We start from the raw sequence: 20,718 nt of genomic DNA on the forward strand, positions 1-20,718 counted from the left end.
AAGGCTGCAGTGCACTAACCTCACCTTCAGACCCCCATCGTCCCCCGTTGTCCTGTTTTCCCTACATTTCATACGTGGACTCACACTCTGCTTCTGTTATTTACATGATGATTTGATGGCTGTGGCTAAAGAACAGTTCAGTCATACTGAAAATGGAATCATGATAATTAGCGGCTGCCGTTTTTAGAGGATGTATGTGTTTTTTTTTCAACTCAGGCGCTCATTTTCATTTCTTTTCAATGCTATAGACTCATTCTGCACACTGGTTTTGCACACTGGGTGCCTCGAGTTTCATGTGTGCTCCCTCCATTCTTTCATTTATGATTTTCTTACCCTAATAAAGATGTTTATGTCTACAATTCAGCGTTCCATATGTGCACTATCCACTTCTGGCCACTGGGCCACTTCCTTTATTCCCTTTCTCTTCCCTTCCTCCCTCTAACCATCCTTCCATCCTGCTGCCCCTGAAGGTGAGGCTAGTGCCGGTCAGCTTTGAGGACCCTGACTTCTTGGCGTCCTATGAGCAGTCAGCAGCGCTGTATGCCCGTTACCAGATGGCAATTCACGGCGACCCTCCATTCGAATGTGGCGAAAGCCAGGTATGAGTTACAAGAGTCTTTTTAACACTTTTCATGTGACACCACTTTTTTAGACTCCTGCAGATTCACTCGAGACACTTTTCTTGCATGAGTTCCTTTTTACCTTTTGGCGTAACCTTTCTACCTTTCTGTAGTCACTGTTAGCATGTTTCTTTTTAGTCGTCTGTGCTGCCCAGCACCTGCAATAAAGAGAGATCCAAGGGGTTTTGTGGTTCTAACAGTCCATTTCAGTTGAGCCAACTTACTGTTTTCGTTTTCAGCCTTTTATTATTCTGTTCTGAAACACTCGTCCTACTACAGCTTTTGAGCCACCAGACTCTACATATTTGTAGAGATTTTCGCTCGTGCTCTTTGAACTGTACGAACGTATGGTTTTCGTACAGCATTTGTCCAAACACAACCGTCTGTTACACCATAGCAATCACCTCCTAGCAACCATGAGAGATACGATAGTAACCACTTACGCATTAGTAACCACTTCTCCCACTACTGTAGCCATCACTCAGCAGCTTACCTGTCTTACCAACAACTTGGGAGCCATCTAAAAACTGCTTAGCGATGACCCAGACACTCACAAAAGGCTTTTATTTATTTATTTTTTTTCCCTCCTCCAGTCTTGTTTATTATAGCAAACAGTATAATGCAGTACAGTAACATACTGAGAATTAAAAGAGAATTAAAAAAAAGAAGAAAGCAACAATTTAAATACAGTAAATAAGAAATATCTATAATACTGCAATCAATATTAACAACATTAATACGCACAAAAGCTTTTTTAAGAAAAAAACGTTCTTAAAACAAACACTAGGAAGTTCATAGAAATGTTCTTCAATGCAATTCTCGAACTTAAGAACTTCTCAGACATTCTCTTACGATAATCTTAATTTTTTTCTTGGGATTTTTTTACGAAAATCTTCATTGTCTTCTTATGTCGGCTACGTTGCATTTTACCCCGTAGCATAAATGATGCGAGACACATTTTGAATTTGTGTAAACTGTCATTCCTGTGATTTAGTTTAATCCACTCAGAGGAGCAAAATGGAGGAGAAGCATCAAACCAAGTGTTTAGAAAATTTGAGTAAACAAGAACTAGAGGTGATGGAGGAAGAAATAACCAACAGGAAAAAATCCTCCTTAGAAAATACGATAGCTGTGGGGTGACAGACGAGGATGAGGAGCAGCAGAGGCAGCGTCCGTAATGAATTTAGATGCTCGCCTCATCAGCTCTTACAGCCTGAGACGAGTGAGTCTGTCATAAGGTTAAGAAAACATCTAAGAACATAATATACAAGAATACCACTTTTCTGAAGAAAATAGCTAAGAAAAGAAGATAAGATGATTCTTATGAAGTTGCATGAAGAATAACAATTTCTCGTAACTTTTTTCTTAAGAATGAAGTTAACAAAAAACACGTATTTAAGAAGATTTTTGTTCTTAAGACACTTTGGTGAATTCGGCCCCTGGAATACAACATCAACCATTTAGCAGCGCCATAGCAACTACCTGGGATACCTTTGCAATTACCTAGCAACTGCCTGAGATGCCATAGCCACCTCCCACCAACCCCCTAGCAAACACCTGCAATTCAATAGCATTTTTAACATATAATTATTATAATAACCAAACATTTTACAGCGCTTCAAGTGTTAGTAGCTGTCTCTGTCAAGCCAGCTTAAAGTTTGATCACAGTATTTTCCCTTTTCGTTTTACATACCGTCCTTCTTTTCTGTCTGCTAGTACGTTAAGAACTTTGTAAGTTAAATGAAAGATCGTTTCAACATGAATCCATGCAAATTAGTCTCCAGTTTGTTGTGAAAATAAATGGACTAATGTAGGGTTTTTTTAACGCTACGTACCCTGTAGTGGTCCACGGGCCTGAACTCTGGGGAGGCATTAGTTAATACCAGGCTGGTAATGTCACTTTAGCGTCGTAAAAACATCCATCCATCCATCATCATCTAAACCGCTTATCCTTCTGGGTAGCGGTGGGGTGCTGGAGCCTATCCCAGCTGTCATTGGGCGGAAGGCAGGATGTCATAAAAACATAAGCGGGGAAAAAAAGGTTAATTAAGAATTGAGAAGTGAACGTTTTCAAATTATAACCAATCTACGTACGAATAAAAACATTGCAAGTCCTCAGTTTGAGACAACACAGCCCCAAGCATGCGATGGAGAAGCCAGAGATGGAGAAGAACGTATTTTTGGCCGGGCATCAGTGACGAGTGGTTGAACTCAAATTGATAAACCAATGACAAAAAAGCAGATATAAAGTAAGGTTTGTTATCATTGTTGATTGTGACGACGCTGATCCAAAAGCCTGGTCAGCTCCAAATTACAGTCCACATCCACTTTGTGCATTTCTGTTCTTTTTGCTTCCCCCCTTTTTAACATCTCTGCAGTTATAGTTTTAACATAAGTCCAAATTTGGGGACCTGTGATTGAGCCAAAATGGGTGATCTGATCTATTTCAGCCCCTCATTCTTGGTTTTCAGCTGCAGCACTTAAGAAAAGAAAAAGAAAATTGTATTTAGTTGGGTTTAGTTTTCCTGTGGGCTGCTGTTCTTTGTATTTATAAACAGGTGACCTTGGGGTAGAAAAGATTAAGAACCCCTGGACTAATGCACACACACCTTTTCACGATTATAGACGTGGACAAAGTGTTTCCACAGACACGTTTGGGAATACCTGCACGGCCATCAGGCGTCTCAGGGAAATGCCACTACCATACCACGATAGTGTTGTGAGGCCCGGCCTGGAAGCTGAAGTGGCCCCATACCGAACCTGAAAGTGCTTTAAGAGAAGGAGTAAATGAGAAAAAGGATTAGAGAAGGGAAAAAAGACCTGGAGAGAAGCAGGAAACAGAGCTGCTGGACTTCCTCAGTAACCTGTGAGAGGTTTTTGTCCCCTCAGGCCTGGAAACCGGCCCAGCTCTGCCAAGGTGGCTCAGTAAATGAATAAAAACTCCAGCTTTTAAAACGTGGCAATGAATAAATTATAAAAAGCTGTCAGAGCCGGCCGTCTCACCCAGATTCTTTCCTGGTGCCATAACGCTCTTTAAAGCGGGGAAACCTGTGTGTTTGCGTTAGCTCGGCTCCAGCCAGTGTTTATGGCCTCGGGACAAACACTCTGCAGAGGAGAAAAGGAGGTGTTATGGGGTGCAGGGGCAGTGTGGGGAAAGACCTGAGGGGTGTACCAAGGATAGTTGGGTTTCCCTGAGGAACTAAACATTCTCAGCATTCGTTTTTCTGCACATAACCTGTTGTTTTTTTTTTTGTGATCAATATTTTATTAACAAGTAAACACACATAACATAAGAACTATGTTCAGAAAGCCCAATACATACAACTCCTCACAATGGATACAGTATACCAAAGATCCCGGCCAGCATATACTGGGTTTTGGCCTTGTCCCTTACATACCGAGATTTCTCCAGATTCTCTGAGTCTTTTAATGATATTATGTACCGTAGATGATGAAAAGAAAAAGTTCTTTGCCATTTTATGTTGAGAAACGTTATTCCTGAATTGTTGCTCTATTTGATGGTGCAGTCTTTCACAGAGTGGTGAACATCTCCTCACCTTTACTTCTGAAAGACTCCGCCTCTCTGAGATGCTCTTTATACCCAATCATGTTACTGACCTGTTGCCAATCAACCACCAGGTGTTTTTTTTAGCATTACACAACTTTACCAGCCTTTTTTGCCCCCGTCCCAACTTTTTGGGAACGTGTTGTTGGCATCAAATTCAAAAGGGGCAAATATTTTTCAAAAAACAAAGAAATGTCTTAGTTTCACCTATTTTCAAAGAAATCCAGGGTTTAAATGATTTGCACATCTTGCATCTATTTATTTATTTATTTATTTATTTATTTTTACATTTTGCACAGCGTCCTAACTTTTTTCTAAGTGGGGTTGTATTTGAGTGGTAACAGGCACACTATAGAAACCTTTTTAACAAACTGCACAATGATTTAAAGGCAGATTAAAACATGCAGACTCATGGTCAGATCGTACTAAACCTCAACCCCCTGAAGGTCACTATGTTCTGCCTAATTTCAGATTAGCAGGGCCTCGTCTCCCAGATGAGCCATCTCACTTCCTGCTGAGGTCACGGGTCCTCGCAGTTTGTTTTTCCAACAAAGTTTGGAGCGTTCAACCACTGTATTCGAAGCAGAGAGAGGATCTGTTATGAAAAGTGGATATAGGGGATCTAAGCGCCTGCGTTTCTTCTCTTTCTCTGGGGTTCTGAAATCTAAAACAACATTTTCTGTACTATCCAGAAACGTCTCGTCTCTACTGTACAGCTTGCTGGATGTTACAATCACATCAAGATGTGTTTCACTCCAGAGTGAGTGAACGAATGAATGGGTGAATCGAGGAGGGAAGAAGCAGAGTTACGGGCCTTCGCAGGGGAGGGCGTGTGAGCATAAGTAGTTTGATGAATGAGGAGGCAAACTCGCTTTGAAGTTGGAGTGAGATGATGTTTTAATGAGCATAAAGAGCGCTGGGCAGTTCTGCTGGCCCTCATCAGTGGTGCGTGTATGTATTTGTAAATGAAAGACGACTCCTCGACTGTTGTTTTGCTAATTGTTTACAGATGAGTTTTTGTGTTGAGTGAAGATTGGTTGCAGGACATGTATACACAAAAGTGAAATTTTAGAAGGCCTCGAATGTGCACTTTCATTCTCGTGGTGAAGTTGGAGAAGTTTCACAGAACGTTGACAAAGAATCAAAGAATTCTGTTCAATTTAAAGAGAATTTGTATTACATTTAGATATTTCCGCTGCTGTCGGACCAAAACCTCCAATCTCCAATTTTGTCATTTTTCTGTTTTTGACATAATTTGAAAATACCTACTGTCTTTTATAATATCTGTAAATTTCAAGATGCATGGACCAAAAAAAAACAGCCCGAAATTACTTGGAAAAATGTCTGGTTCCATTGACTTACATTAAAAGTAAATTTTGGAGATACGAGGTTTTGGTCCGACAGCAACGTTTTATTTTGTATGTTGGATGAGATATTTCACCTGTTAGATCTGGTGTAGCTTTTGTAGCATAATTAAAGTTTTTAGGGACATCTGATTGGGACTGACTATTGATTTATGGCCATGAAATCCGTAATTTGTGTTTACGGTTGATTTCTTCTCGTTTTATATGCGTTAGCATTCAGTTCTCCAGTCCATTATACAAAACTTCAGTCCTTGTTTTACTTCATTAACACATGCAGCAGTGAGAGCCACTCTGGACTTGAATTTGAAACCCAACCCTGTCCTGTACCCATGACGTTAAAGCCCAGCCTGATCAGGCCCAAAGCGTACTGTTAAATTACCTGAACCTGCCCTGAACACGCTCGGACGCACGAGGCTGAAGTTGGCTTCTTATTCGCCAGCATGTTACTCAAAATTTCTGTTCCATCTTAAATTAAATCATGCAGCAGTTACTTTCTGGCACTGTCATTTAAGGTGGAATGGAACATTCAAACATGCATTCAAACTTCATCTTCGAAAGAATAACAGTGACAGCTTATTGCGGGCACGGTTTTACAGTGCTTTACTGTGTTACTAAGCACTTGAATTGCTGGGACAAACTGGTATTTTCCACATCTGGAACAATATTTATTATCAGTGGTTTTCAAATCAGATCACATTTATTGTCACATCACATTTACACAGATGCGAAGGTGGGTGAAAGTGTTAGGTGCGTAGCCCACTTGTAGAATTTAAATACAAAAAAAGCAGTGGAGACTGAAAGAAAAGGCACGCAGGTGTGCAGAATTTGGAAATCTACTACACAAATTAAAAAATAATATTTAGAAATCAATAGAAAACAGACTCCAGCCTGACCTAAGCCTGATGTTGTACGTGAAAAGCGGCTCCAAACCTGATATTTTATCAGGACTCGGGCGTGATTCGGGTAGTAGACCTCTAGATGGTACACAGGGAACAATTCATCAGTAACAGTGTTTTCATGTTTGGTCACTGGGGTCTGTTTAGTCATTGTCAGGTCTTTTAATGCCGAACCAATTTAACACACTGAAACCCTGACATCAAGTCCAGTGCACTTTTTTTATGTAACACTGGGAATACGAGAGGAAAAACTGGATTCATGCAGTTATCATTTTTCTTTTAGCCAATGTGACCCAACGTTGCAGCCCATTCTGCTAAAAAACACGAGCAGAGCTGCAGAGTTTGAAGCTCTGCTTTAGCTCTGAGCAGTAAAATACGAGAGCTCTGATGTGAAAGCAGTATCAGTGTTACACTCTTAAAACCAAAAGTGTGCCACAAAGGGTTGCGATTCCATAGAACAACTATATTTGCTTCAGTGGATGGACCCTAGAGCAGGGGTGTCAAACCCAACCACTGAAAGGGCCATATTCAGAAATCTCAGCAAATCTGGCGTCCAGCTGTGTTTTTAATTAATTTTTACTTAATATTTTGCCCTGACCCGAACGAGCCGTTGTTTATTCAAAATATGCCAAAACTGCAGCAGCAAAATTATTCAAAAATAATTTTAAATAAAAATAAATATTTTTGGGGGAGTGTTTTTAAAACAGCCTATTTGCTTGAAGGCATCTTGTCTTTTTGTGTAACCACTGGCCCATAGATTGTTGTTGGGGGTCAGAACACACACTATGTTGCAGTGCATACTGGGGACTGTAGTGCATCTCAGGGTGAAACGGGCTACTAAGAATAGAAAATGAAAATAATTTCACAGGCCGAATAGGACTGTGTCACGGGCCTTAGGGCATTATGTTTGACACATGGGCCTTAGAGAAGCATTTTTGTAAATGTGATGTACAGAGAGATTCACACGAAAGAGGCCCCGAATATTCTGTAATAACTCACGCTAGGACGAAGCAATCTGAACGAAGCAACGTGCAATGAGCTCCTCAGTATATGGAGCTTCCAACAAGCCGGGATGCCCCTGCACCAGAGCGATGAGGTAGGCGCCGGACAGCCGCCGCGACGTTTAACCTCTCTAATGCTTGCCAATACGTTTAAGAACATGGAGCGCTGCGTCGAAGTGTGTCTGACAGAAAACGGAGATCACTTACAGCATCGCATGTAATGCAATGGATTACACACACGTCAAGGTGTGTAGCATATTTGTTGGGTTCAGATTGCTTCATCCTAACAGGAGTTACAACAGAATATTCGGGGCCTCTTTCGAGTGAATCTCCCGTATAAGTGTGACAAACCACCTGCTGTAGATATAAAAATAATGAAACAGCAAAATACCTTTTTTTTTCTTCAGCATTATTTATCGCAGAAAGTTTACCGTCCTCCATCTTCCCACCCTTCTCTTCCATCTCCACCTTTTTTGCTGTTCACTCCAGGAACGGCAGATGGAGAGAAAGCCATATGGAGCTGCTAACTGTCTGACTAATTCTCTCCAGCTCTGCCATCAGTAAGAGGAGTAGCTCACTGTTGTTGTGCAGCGTTTAAAACCACGGGAGACTGCCTTCTCCAGATCTTACATTCGGTTCTTTGTGTGTACGCTTGGGGTGGGCAGCAGCCGAGGAGCTCTGTGTTAGTTATATGGAGTTATTTACAGGTATGGCCTCTTTATTGACCTGTAATGGGCTAAATGTTCCCAGACAAAGTCTGATGTAAGCTGCCTTATTATGTATAGTGTAGCTTCATCTTTTTGTTCTCTCTGTATCTCTCTCGCTCTCTGTCTCTCTCTCTCTCTTTCTGATGGATATTACGGTCAGCGGTGCGTCACTGTAGTCCAGGGGTTTCAACCTTTTTAACGACTCCGAATGATCCACAGCCCACAGTGGGTTTTAAGTAGTGCGGGGTTGTTTACATGATGATGAGGACTCGGTTAACCGTTCAAGGTGCCAGGATTTGAATACTGAAATCACTGTTTGGGTACTGGTTGTGTTTTATCTCGGGATGATGGAGAAAACAAACAGACCAACAATTCAGCAGCATGGCAATTTCATGTTTTGACGGGACTGTATTTTTGCCCGTATTTCAGTGTTAGTATGTTTTGCTATACTTAGGCCCAGTCCCATTTCACCCCTTGCCGCTACCTCTTAGCCCTTAGCCCTCTGTTTTGCGTGTTCACGTCTAGGGGTAGGGTGTCCCGATTCTTGTTGAGATAGAGGGGTAGGGTGAAGTGTTGGGGCTACAAGACCCTCCAAATGGAGGTTTTTCAGAGACTCCAATCAGAGTGTTATGAGAAAAAAAGAAAAACCAGCAAGATGGAGAACAAGAGACCAAAGAAACCCACAAATGTGAGAATTTTCTACATTAAAAATTACGATAACCATTGTTTTATCGTAGTTTAATGTTGTTTCAGTGTATTATGGTCATTTTCTTCATAACAAGCATAAAAAATTGCAAATAGCATGCTAATGTCTCGGTAGCTAGCTAGCTAACTTTCCCATTCCACCTTAAATAGTCCAGCAGTTCTGACGCCTGAAGTGCCAGATTGTAACTGCTGCTCCATTTAAGGTGGAACTGGAAAATTCAAACAAGAAGCTGGTGAATATCTGACTTCAGCTTCATATCACTGAAGAATTAGTGGTGGGTGATAATAAATAATTGCCCCCCTCTTTGAAGGCATATGATGCCCTAAATGTAACTAAAGCCCAGCAGTGAGGAGCTGAACTTTACCCTCCTCTGCTGTCACTGCAGACTGGCAGGGTTGCCTACAGAGCAGCGCTGGTAGCTGTTAATGAAGTGATGCTCTTTTTATCTGAGGGTCCCATTTCAGAGGGAAGATTTCAACCACTACCCTGTAACTCAGTTCCAAGGGGTTAGGGTGACACTCGAAAACAAGGGGTAGGGGTAAAAAGAAGAAATGGGACTGGGCCTTAGTGTGGGTTTATTGCCGAGGATGCGTTGTTAAGAACATAACTGAGAATATAGAGAGAGCACAGCTGATGTTCGGTCCGGAAGCAGTTAAAACTGTTCCACTGAAGATGAGAATAACATCTATAGAAGATGACGGGTCTCTATCAGCATCCAGTGTTAACGGTTAGCTGTAGTTTGGGCCCATTAGCTCATCTAATGCACCATCATGTTACGAATCAAACATGAACAGTTACCAGTTTCCCTCATTTTTGTATAAAGCGTGTTTTGAAATGTATTCCTCGGAATCCTAACAATATTTTTGCTTCATAAGTGATGTATGATTAGCCTGTGCAGGCCCACCAACCAATCACCACGCCCCACTAAACCCCCTGTTTTGTACATCCTTCTACTGTGGTCACAAAGGTGCCCTTATTTCCTCACGTACTCGGTATAAAAGGCTATATCGATTAACGTAGGAAGGTTTATATGCATCACTTTGTATTAGCTGCAGTTTAGTGATGTACTGTATGTTGTAGGAAGATAAACCAGCAGACTTTTTGTAAATTGATGGATATTAATATATAAATGTGGCTCTTCTGTTGATTCTGTTCCGAACAGAAGGCTTTTTCCTCCAGATCTACACAGATTCCGTTTTGGAATTTAACTTAGATTGATTAGATAATGTTTTTTTTGAATCTTAGTATCATTTGTGTCTTCATATTTGCTGCATTTTCAGCCCAAATAATTATTTTTTGGATTAGTTAATTCATTTTTGACTGTATTCATATTAGCTTTAACTTGTAAGCAGCCACTGGTGGACACGGATGTTTAAAATTCCATAAAATGTAAACAACAACATTTAAATCTAAAATACTGTCAAAATAATATTCTGTATTTTAGTGATAGCAGTAAAATATTAGGTTTCAGAGGTTAGGCTGCTGACTCCCCCTGGCCAGTGCTTGGTATCAAACGACCCACAGTCTGGTACCAGAGCGATCCATGGCCTGGTATCAAACAATCCATTCCCATTTTCCAGTATCAGATGATCTGTTGTCCGGTGTTAGATGATCCATGGCCCGGTCTCAAATGATCCATCGTCCAGTAGCAAACAATCCATGGTTTAGTATCATGCGATCCATTGTTCGGTATAAAATGATCCATGGTCTGGTATCAAATGATCCATGGCTTGGTATCAAGCGATCCTTGCCCTGTATCGAGGGATCCTTGGCCCAGTATCAAATGATCCATGACCCGGTATCAAGCAATCCATAGTCTGGTATCAAATGATTCGTTGGCTGATATCAAATGATCTATGGCACGATATCAAATGAACCATTGTCCAGTGTCAGCCGATCCATTGTTGAGTATCAAATGATCCATGACCCAGTATCAAACGATCCATTGTTCGGTGTAAGATGATCCATGGCCCGGTATCAAACAATCCATTGCCTGGAAGCAAACAGTCCATGGTCCAGTATCAAATGAACCATGGCCTGGTATCAAGCGATCCTTACCATGTATTGAGCGATCCTTGCCTGGTACTGAGTGATCTTTGGCCCGGTCTTGAATGATCCATGGCCCGGTATCAAGCAATTCTTGGTCCAGTATCAAACGAACCAAATTGTTCATGGCATGGGATCAAATAAATCATTGTCCAGTGTCAGCTGATCCATGGTCCGGTATTGAACAAACCATGACCCGGTTTCGACTGATCTACGGCCCGGTATCAGACAGTCTACAGTTGGGAACCTCTGCTGTGTTCTACTCTACAGCAGAGCATGTTACTATGAATGCGCTCAGTGACAGCAGTGCATGAATCCAGCACACACACGTTCAGAAAATGAGCGATGGCTTCTTTTAATTACTTGTTTTTATAGTTGTGCGTTCTCTCTGGACCTATCAACGTCCTGAGAGTTGTATTTAAGAGCTCTGTACTTGGACAGAGTTCCTGACCATTATGAGCTAAGTGTGTGTGAGCGAGCGAGCGAGAGAGAGAGAGGTTAAGTGTGTGTGATCACACTCTTGGCTGGATCTCTCTCTCTATGAGGTGAACTAGCGGGGGGTTGAAGATAACACTCATCCCTGTGGCGCCTGGAGGAGTCGTCTACTCAGAGAGAGAGAGAAATAGAGACGGAGTACGTACAGCACTGTGCCAGAGTCAGAGACCACCCCTCGTTTATTTAATTTCAGTCAAAACAGCCATTAAGCGCAAGCTGTTTCTTTTCAAGGTCAAATAAAAGCAGAAAACATATTTTACAGAAAATTACACAGAAGCCTCAACAACCAAATATAATATCACATTATTCTTCAGTGTTTAGTGAGTTTCAGTGACTCTTTACCTTTATTACAGCTCCCATTCTTTTCAGGAGACTCACTTTCTGTTTCTCAAAGAATCTGCAGAGATATTTTTCCAAGTTCGGTCGTAGTTGTTGGTTTTGCATTTTCTGCTTTTAGTAATCCCAAACACATTCAGTGACGTTGAGGTCTGGATTCTACACTCTCAGAAATAAAGGTACTAAACTGTCTCTGGGTCAGTTCCCCTCTCGTCACTGGGGTGGTTCCCTCAAGGCTCCATCTCAGTACCTTCAGTCAGGGAACATAACTGAACCATAATCCACTGAAATGATATGTTCTAAGCTGTACTGACTCCACACACCCCGTCTCGTCTCCAGGCTTTTATTTTACTGTTCTGTTTAAAACATTCGGTTATGAAAAGGTACAAATACGAACTTTTCACCTGGAGAAACTTATTTAAGGTTCACAATCAGACCTTGAAACTACTGTTGGAGCTTTGAGGGAACATTTACACTGTTTGTACCTTGAACAAAAAATGTACCTGTACAGAACCTTGTGGGGTGGTTACTCCAGCAGCTTCTTTGATTTCTGACTCTGGCTTTTGCACAGTGGTATCCAGTAATGTTCACAGATAAAATTAAAATTGAACTGAATGCCAACCAATCAGCACTTGGTAGCAGTAATGCCAACCTGTCAGCACTCGGTAGCAGTAATGCCAACCAATCAGTGCTCAGTAACAGTGATGCCACACAGTCAGTACAGCGGAAACTCAGTGTTAAACAATATACATGTTCAGTTCTCCTCATAGAAGAATTTTGTTTGTGTATAATGTGCTATACGGAAAATTCAGATGCAGATTTGCTCCTTCAGTTGTGTATTTACAGTTGCATTTCTAGTGTGAGTGTTTTATTAAAGATGTAATTCAAATTCAAATGCAGAATGTGTATATGCATGTGCATTTCTGTGTGTAACAGCTGGAAAAAGTCAGAAAAACATACTTAGGTTTCATTTTCACTGTCTTAACAGTCTGACTCTGACATATTAAAGAAAGAACAAACTATCACCCTTTAGCAGTTGCAGATACACATTTTACATTTGAATTGCATGATAAAAGTCAAGTTTGGATGCATTTTACATGTTTTTGCTGATATAACCTCAATGATGCGCTGTATTGGTGTGCAACGCACCAGTTTAGTCTGCATTGCTGTAATCGAAGTAAAACAGTGAGTAAGTAGTGACTGTTAGGCTCTTCAAAAGACATTAGCATGAAACCCCATTACAGTATAAAACTAACTACAAAACTAAACAGCACAGTTTTCCCAGATCCCAGACAGAAGCAAGCAGCTCAGTATCGGCCGTTATTATTGAGGAATTCCACTGATTTTTCAAACTTTCTGCATAATTAAATTGTAAAAATGTACGCAGAATCAGTCAGACTGGTTTGGTATGAAATGCGGTGTTCTAGATGAACCTGGTGGTGGTGAAGGTGGTAGTAACCAGGTGTCTGAAGAGTTTGGCCTCTAGAAACTCCCGTACAGAAGGTTATTACATGAAATGGATGTAAATGCACTGCCTGAGATTTTGTTTACAATAGTTTTAAGAAAGTTTTGACCTGGAAACTCTGGATAGTAAATAAAATGTCTATATTTGTGTTGTAGTCATGGCGACCCCTGGTTCCTATCACCACCACTGTAAAGACATCTGAACCATTTCACACCAAACCACTCTGAATCACTCTGTTTACATCTTAACTACACTCTTAAAGATGGTTCTTCAAGAGTTCTTTAGTAAAGAAAATGGTTCAATATAGATTCATGAACAATCAAAGTACCCTGTGAATGATTACAGGTTCCTTGCATCATGAAAGGGTTCTTCAGATTGATGGAGAATGTGCTTTAGATGGTTCTATACAAATCTTTTTAAAAAAGGGTTCTGTATAGCACCCAAAAGGGTTCTTCTATTGTATACAAGCTTGACATTGTAACAACAGAAGAACCCTCTCGGGTGCTATATATTCAAATTAGGTTCTATATAGAAGGTTCTATATAGGACCATCTGCAGCACATTCTGAAGAACTCTTTAATGATACGAAAAACCTTTAATTATTCACAGGGTTTTTTAAGGGTTCATGGTTCCATATAGAACCATTTTCTTTACTAAAGAACCCTTGAAGAACCATCTTTTTTAGAGTGCAAGGGTGGGAAATATGGCAAAAATATATCACAAGATATTTTCACAATATACAATATGTATCACAATATTTAGGTCTAGTTTTTTTGAGATTTAATGAGTTGTAACCTGTAGTGCCACAAATAATAATAATAATAATAATAATAATGATAATAATAATAAACCTACAACTACAGTGATTTTATTCGGTGTTTTACTAACTGCTCTCAATCTGACAGGCCTAACTGTGCTCACTTTATAATGAAACATGTAGTTAGTCAGTGTCTGTAAGTACTGATGATATCCATAATATGTTCAGAAAAGCCTGTTGTGACATAATTTATCACAATAATTATAAAATATCATCATATTGCCCACCCCTAATCTTAACCAATGAGTTATGCAGAAACTTTGGAAATCCCCTCTAAAGACCGTCTGATATAAACGACACACAGACGTTTTTTTTTTCTTTTTCTTTTTCTTTTTTAAAGGAATGTATGACTGCTTTTATAAACATTATCAATCTTCATAAATCTGCTTTTGGCATTGCCGTTGTGTTCTCAAGGCAGAATGCATACATTGACAATGCAGCTTATCTTCAGTATGATGCAGTGTTTCCTGCATCTCTGTCCAACATGGGCTGCGAGGTCTTTGCGTAAGCACACCTCATACATCACAGAGGTTTCCGGAATACAGTGTGTCCACATGTGTCCGTACATGTGTGAGTGGTGCGGCTGCAAATGTACGTCGAGCGCAGATTCGCTCCTGTTTCTCATTTAGCTCGGTTTGTGAGCTAAACCTAGAAACATGCTCTGCTTATCCACAGGCACCGAGAGTCGTCCAGTCAGTAAACAAAGCAGATCCACTGAGCAGAGAAGGAACAGATGAAAGAGGCAGCAGCCTCAAAACCTCCTCACTAAAAGTCACTGTGCTGGGTCGGCTTCTCTCTGCACATCACTGTTACCGCACTCTGCTCACCTGAAGCTCAAACAAGAGGAGGAAACCGGCAAACTTATGAGTGGAGCTGTGTGTGTAGGTTGCGGGTTGCTGCTGGATAAATGAGGGGGCGTTTACATTTTCACGGAGGGTTTTAGGATTCTAGTGCACCGTCATTGAGGGGCATGTTGACTCTGAGAGACCAAAGCTTTGATTTTGTTGCTAAAATGTATTTATTTCCTTTTTAGGATGCTTCTGATCCTAAAAACAACAAATGTTTTAATTCTTTTTTTTATTTTATTTTTTTTTGGGTTTTGGGAAAACATTGCAAAATTTTCTCCTTGTGGTTTTAACAGCGTGTATCTTATCTAATATCAAAGAATCTATAGCACACAAAGATGTATATGGGTTAAACATTAAAAGTTTTGGAAATCTCATTAAAAAGACGTCCATTTTAATATCTGTATATGTATTTGCATTCATATATGTGTGCATTTTATATTTTAGATATGGTGAGTGTTGTCAAAGCTTTAATTGCCTGTTTCAGTTATTAAACTGTGCTGGTCTCGTTGCTCCATCTGACTGACTGGTTGTGCCGCCTGACTTTTCAGACTAATTTCAGATTAACCAGGCATCTAGTTAGATAGCCATAGAAACCTTTGTCCTTTGTTTTTTTTTTTAAATAAATAAATATTACTATAATAATTCCACATATTTATGGTTCTTCTGAGGTCAGACCGCCTGGTAAAACTGGTAAACTGAACCGTTCTAACCACGACTCAAAATCACATTTTTTTTTCTACTTTGTTAAACTCAGCAAATAAAAAGAAATTGTGCTCTAAAATTTGCAGACATATTTGTGTGTTCTCTGTAGACAATGTGTTAACTCATTGTTACAACAAAACATGATATGACTACTGATATTTATAGATATCAAAACAGTAAATACACATAATATTTTTAAGTATTGTGTGAATTTATATCCTATAAATACAGGGGTAGAGCTACAGAGCTCTACAGTTTCCTGAATTTCTTGCCACAAAACAAAAAATAGGTTTGATAGTGGGCTGATGAGCTGAATCAGGTGTTTTGGGGTAAAAGTAGTTGAAAATGTTCAGGGCAGGAGAGCCTGCAAGACTGGAGTTTGGGCCTTTGATTATCATATAGAGAAAGGGGGCTGTGGTGTGAATGATGCTGAAAAGTGCTGAACATTAAGACAGATGTTTGCATTCTGCAACATGCATAAAAACTGCCAGATGTTGACACAAACAGAGGACTTTAAACAGTTGTTGCAGGTTTTTAACAGTGGGTCAATATAACAGAGGGTGAATATAAGGGGACGTACTTAATCATGCAGTCAGGGAGGCCGTGTCACGTGTGTTTAAGTGCATTAATGTTATGCTTGTTCATGTAATAGATCTAAATATTGAGTAATTTATGTTTAATTTAATTACATATGAAATTACTATTTGCACTATTCAGCACTATTTGTGCTGATGAATAACATTTCTTTTATCTCTCCCTTCTCTCTCTCCTCTTCACAGTTTAAGAGGTTCCTCTGTGACTCGCCGCTAGAGGTAAGTTTATTATTATTAAATGATCGTTTCTGTCCTTTTTCAATATTAGATGCTGTATTAAAGCTGAACAATTCGGGGAAAATATCTAATTGTAATTTTTCTTTCCAATATTATAACTGCGCTTTAAATTGCAGTTATTTTCTATAAGTTAATGTTCAGGCCTGACTTTTTGGCCAAGAAGACCAGCACATCTGTTTTTTCTGGCTTAAAGGGGAACACCACAATTTTTCAAAAGCTCCACATAATTAACTGGTTAAGACGTAATCAGAGTCATTCAGAGTGGTTTGGTGTGAAACGCTCTGTTCTAGATAAACGTACCGAGTCAGAACTGTTCACAGTGGTGGTGATAGGAACCAGACGTCCACCTCTAAAAGCTCCCTCACAGAAAGTTACTACATGAAATGGTTATGAATTCACTGCCTGATGACTGAGACACTGTTTGACAACAGTTTTGTGATGAAGTTTTGACCTAAAACGTCTTGTTAATCCATTTATTTGGTTCACAGGGTCACATGTGGGGTGTTGTGAGGCAAAATAGTCCCCAAAGAAAATGTGTTCTTTCAATGTTTCCCATTTTATCATGATAAACATTCCATATAAAATCAGAAGGCACGTGTAGGTTCACTATTTAGTAAATAAAATGTCTATATTTGTGTTGTAGTCATGGCGACCCCTGGTTCCTATCACCACCACTGTAAAGAAAGTCTCTACAATCAACCATTTCACACCAGAACTACTCCGAATCACTCTGTTTACATTCAGACATTTTTAAAAAAATTGGTGGAGTTCCCCTTTAAGGCTTGAACACTGAAAGTGATGCGCCAGACTGCCTGTTAGTTGTGGTTGTGATGTCACAGCACATGAGTGTTTGCTTACTTCTGATTGGTCCAGCTCCTCCAATGGCGGTTCACAAACGCTGTGTTATTAGGTAAATTTTCCCCACTTAAGATGAAGGTTGGTGCGGTTTGATGTTGATGTGGTGAGTAATGGCAGTTTTTGAACACGCTAACGGATCCGCTTACCTGAACGGCTCAGCTGCTTCTTTTAGTAATCAGTCGTCTGTCACTGTGTGGTCACTCACAGTCTGAGTTAATGATACTGAGAGAGCCGAAGGAACCGCCGGACACAATGGCCGTTAGCCTCGATTTAGCCTTTAGCATAGCAGCCTGCATGCGGGGCCTGTGTGTCCACTAGCCAAGCCTGCGGTGCGCCTCTGTCAGTCAGCTGCCTCACTCAGCAGGTCTCCCGGCCCGTCGCTTCAACCAAGCCAGAAAAAACACTGAGAGTCTGATACTGACAGCGTGAACGACGGTCATCTACTGAACGGACGCTCAGAGACCCAGCGCAAGTGAGCAAGACGCACGTCTGAGACAAACGACTCGAGAAATTTGGACGTGAAAAACATTCAACTCCGTTTTTGAGCCAGAGAAGCTGCTGTGCTGATGTGTAAACACCACAGGTTTATCTGAACACTGTTCAAATAAAGATATTTTACATTTGCTTAAGTTGTTAAACATGGTTCTTACTGCTAATTCTATAACAGTAAATACTAAATATATACAGTTAATAAACAAAAATAAGTTTCCTTAAGCATCTAATAAATATAATCCAACAAGTGAATGCCATCTAGCCAGGCTGAGTGTGTTTTATGTGTGACGCAGAACACAGATTTTACCAAAATAAAATATTTTAAAAAATGTGATTATAAAAGAATCGTGGCTTATAAGTGTGTTAGGTTAGATAGAGTTAGTATTGGTATCGGTACTCGGGATCGGCTGATACTAGAGGATCGTATATCAGTATCGGTATCGGAAGGGAAAAAGTAGTATCAGTGCAGCTCTAGTTATATTGTAGCACAGCTAATATAGTGTCCTGGTATCCCAATGGCTCGCGTGTGAGGCTGTTCAGGGAACTGGCATTGTTTGTCCCATTGGTACCGTTCTCGGTCCAGCAGAGGAATAACAGTGGAAAATGTGGTGGCCAGACAAGACTTGGAACAGCGTGTCTTTATGGAGCGCGGCTGAGCCAGACGAAACACTCGCATAAACACACACAACAGGGGAAGAAAACAAATAGGGAGCGTGGTCTGATCTGAAGGGGAACCAGGTGGAAAATAGCCTCTCTGTGATGTGTGAGACTAACGTCAGGCAACATACACCTGGGAGAGAGTGATGCTCAACAGCCGGCCATTCTTTCCCCCACCGGTGCACTTTCAGTGTAAATTTGATCAAAATGTATTTAACAAATATAAGAGTTAGGCCAGGGCTCAGCAACTCAAATCACCCAGCCAGAGTTTTTCATTTAACGTTTTACCCAATGATGTAAACTAAAATATGGAGAAAAAAGGGTCCTGTATGTTTTTTTTTCCAGGTATGAGTTTGTTTAAACACATCTTACTCAGTGTTCATGGGCAATTATACTGTCACCACAAACCACAACTACAGCTAGTAATAATAATAATTATAATAATTATTATTACTATTGCTACTACTACTACTAATAATAATAATAAGAAGAAGAAGAAGAGGAAAAAGAAGAAGAAGAAGAATTATTATTATTAGTAGTAATATTAGTAGAAGCATAAATACAAATAAATAAATATTTTAGTCTTATTAAATTTGCATTTAGCAGCAGAATTATGTGGGACTCTTATTGTGAAGTATTATTTTCAGTGTGAGTGGGTGGGACTAAATTGCTATAGGCTGATTAGGTCGATTATGTGTACATTTTGTGACATCATAAAAACAGTGAATTCATAACAGGCTGTTTTTGCAGCTATATTACTATATATGGACTGGGGAGTGAACTGTACTGTAGTTTTCAACTTTAACGGTGTTTACATACTAAATACAAACTCTTATTTCATAAACAGTGAGTTGGTTTTCCATAATATGGGCGCTTTAAAATCCCACACTGTGTAGTTTAAGATTTAGGGTGTGAGCTACTTGACTGCAGTCTAACACAGTTTGTTTTTTATTTTCCTAAATAATTTTAAAAGGATTTGAGGAAGATTAGTTTTATTTTATACGTTAGCTCCACATCTCTGCCACAAATGAAAACATAAACTTTGTTTTCAGCTCCTGTTGGTTATGAACAGTTCAGCAGAAAGCTGAGTGAATGGAAATGCAACTATTTACCTCATGTGGGGGTTAATTGGGATAGACTGAGGGGCTTGTTGTAAGATATATTCATTATAATAAAGATGATTAGTGGAAACAGGTCCTGTGAAAAGTAGGAAATTTATTTTTGACCGTGAAGCAGAAGAGCAAATATCAGCATGATAAATTTAAAGTGTGTATGTGTGTGTATATATATTAGGGGTGCGGGAAAAACTCGATTCTTAGATGCATCGCGATGCGGACGTGAACGATTCTGAATCGATTCACAAATTTCAAAAATCGTCAAACCACCTTGGGAGCCGCAACATTTAATGTCCAGTGTGTGCTGATGTCCTAGTATGGGCTAAAAATATAAACGAGAGCGCAGATTTACTCCGCTCTACTTTAAGCTTTAGCTATAGCTGCTTTCCTCCCATCTCCGCCAGAAAACGTTTCTTCAAAACTAGAAGAGTTTCTTGTAAAATGTCTCAGCGTCCGGCTGTTTTACGAGGCTAAAGTCGCTTCTCATTCGCCAGCTTCTTGTTCTAATTCTCCCGTTTCACCTTAAATTCTGCCTTAGGCGCCGAATGTAACTGCTGCACCATTTAAGGTGGAACGGGAAAATTCGAAAGAGAAGCGAGTTCATTTTCGCAACTTTTTTTAAACTCTCGTTGCAGATTTAACCAACCGCGCTGCTTATAAATGCGAATAAGTCTCCAAATGTTCGTCTTAATCTCTGTTTTTTCGTTCGCTACTGCTTGGTGCTATGTGACCTGCTGTCTGTTCTCAGTCGTTGAGAACCAGGGCTTTCGCGCTATGCTGCACACTTTAGAGCCGAGATTCAGCATTCAGACCCCCCCCCCAACACTCTCTACAACAAAACCAAAACTGAAGTTATAAGATCACTAAAGAAGACGGGAAGGGTGGCTGTAACGCGCTGCATGGACACCCATCACCACTGGACCTTATTTCAGGGTAACAGCGCATTTTACCGCAGATGAGTGGCAGCAGCGTCTCTGAATGAGAGCCTTCTAGTTCACTTGCCACATCACTTCCATTTGATTTATTAATAAAAGATATTTTAGATATTTAAAGCAAAGTATTTGTAATGATCCGTAATGCATTTACATTATGGATCATTACAAATACTTTGCTTTAAAACTACCAAGTCCTCAGACAGTAGGAAGATAGAGATCCTGTATAGAGAAAAAAGATGCATCGATAATCGTTTTATAATCGC

At 40.1% G+C, this 20,718-nt stretch overlaps 1 protein-coding gene across 6 annotated transcripts in view; it reads left to right on the plus strand.

Annotated features, from left to right (window-relative positions):
- The window catches only part of LOC118810103 (arginyl-tRNA--protein transferase 1), a 188,267-nt gene that overhangs the window by 65,404 nt on the left and 102,145 nt on the right, over positions 1–20,718 (plus strand). For 5 of the 6 annotated variants that reach the window (XM_036573645.1, XM_036573641.1, XM_036573643.1 and 2 more), the window contains one exon: positions 16,348–16,380. In XM_036573645.1, the coding sequence (XP_036429538.1) occupies positions 16,348–16,380 (33 nt within the window). Of the gene's footprint in view, positions 1–470; positions 600–16,347; positions 16,381–20,718 lie in introns of all 6 variants that reach the window. The other variant, XM_036573642.1, reaches the window with a different exon arrangement.

The sequence above is a fragment of the Colossoma macropomum genome, unplaced genomic scaffold (genome assembly GCF_904425465.1).
Source record: "Colossoma macropomum unplaced genomic scaffold, Colossoma_macropomum, whole genome shotgun sequence".
Classification (NCBI taxonomy): Eukaryota; Metazoa; Chordata; class Actinopteri; order Characiformes; family Serrasalmidae; genus Colossoma; species Colossoma macropomum.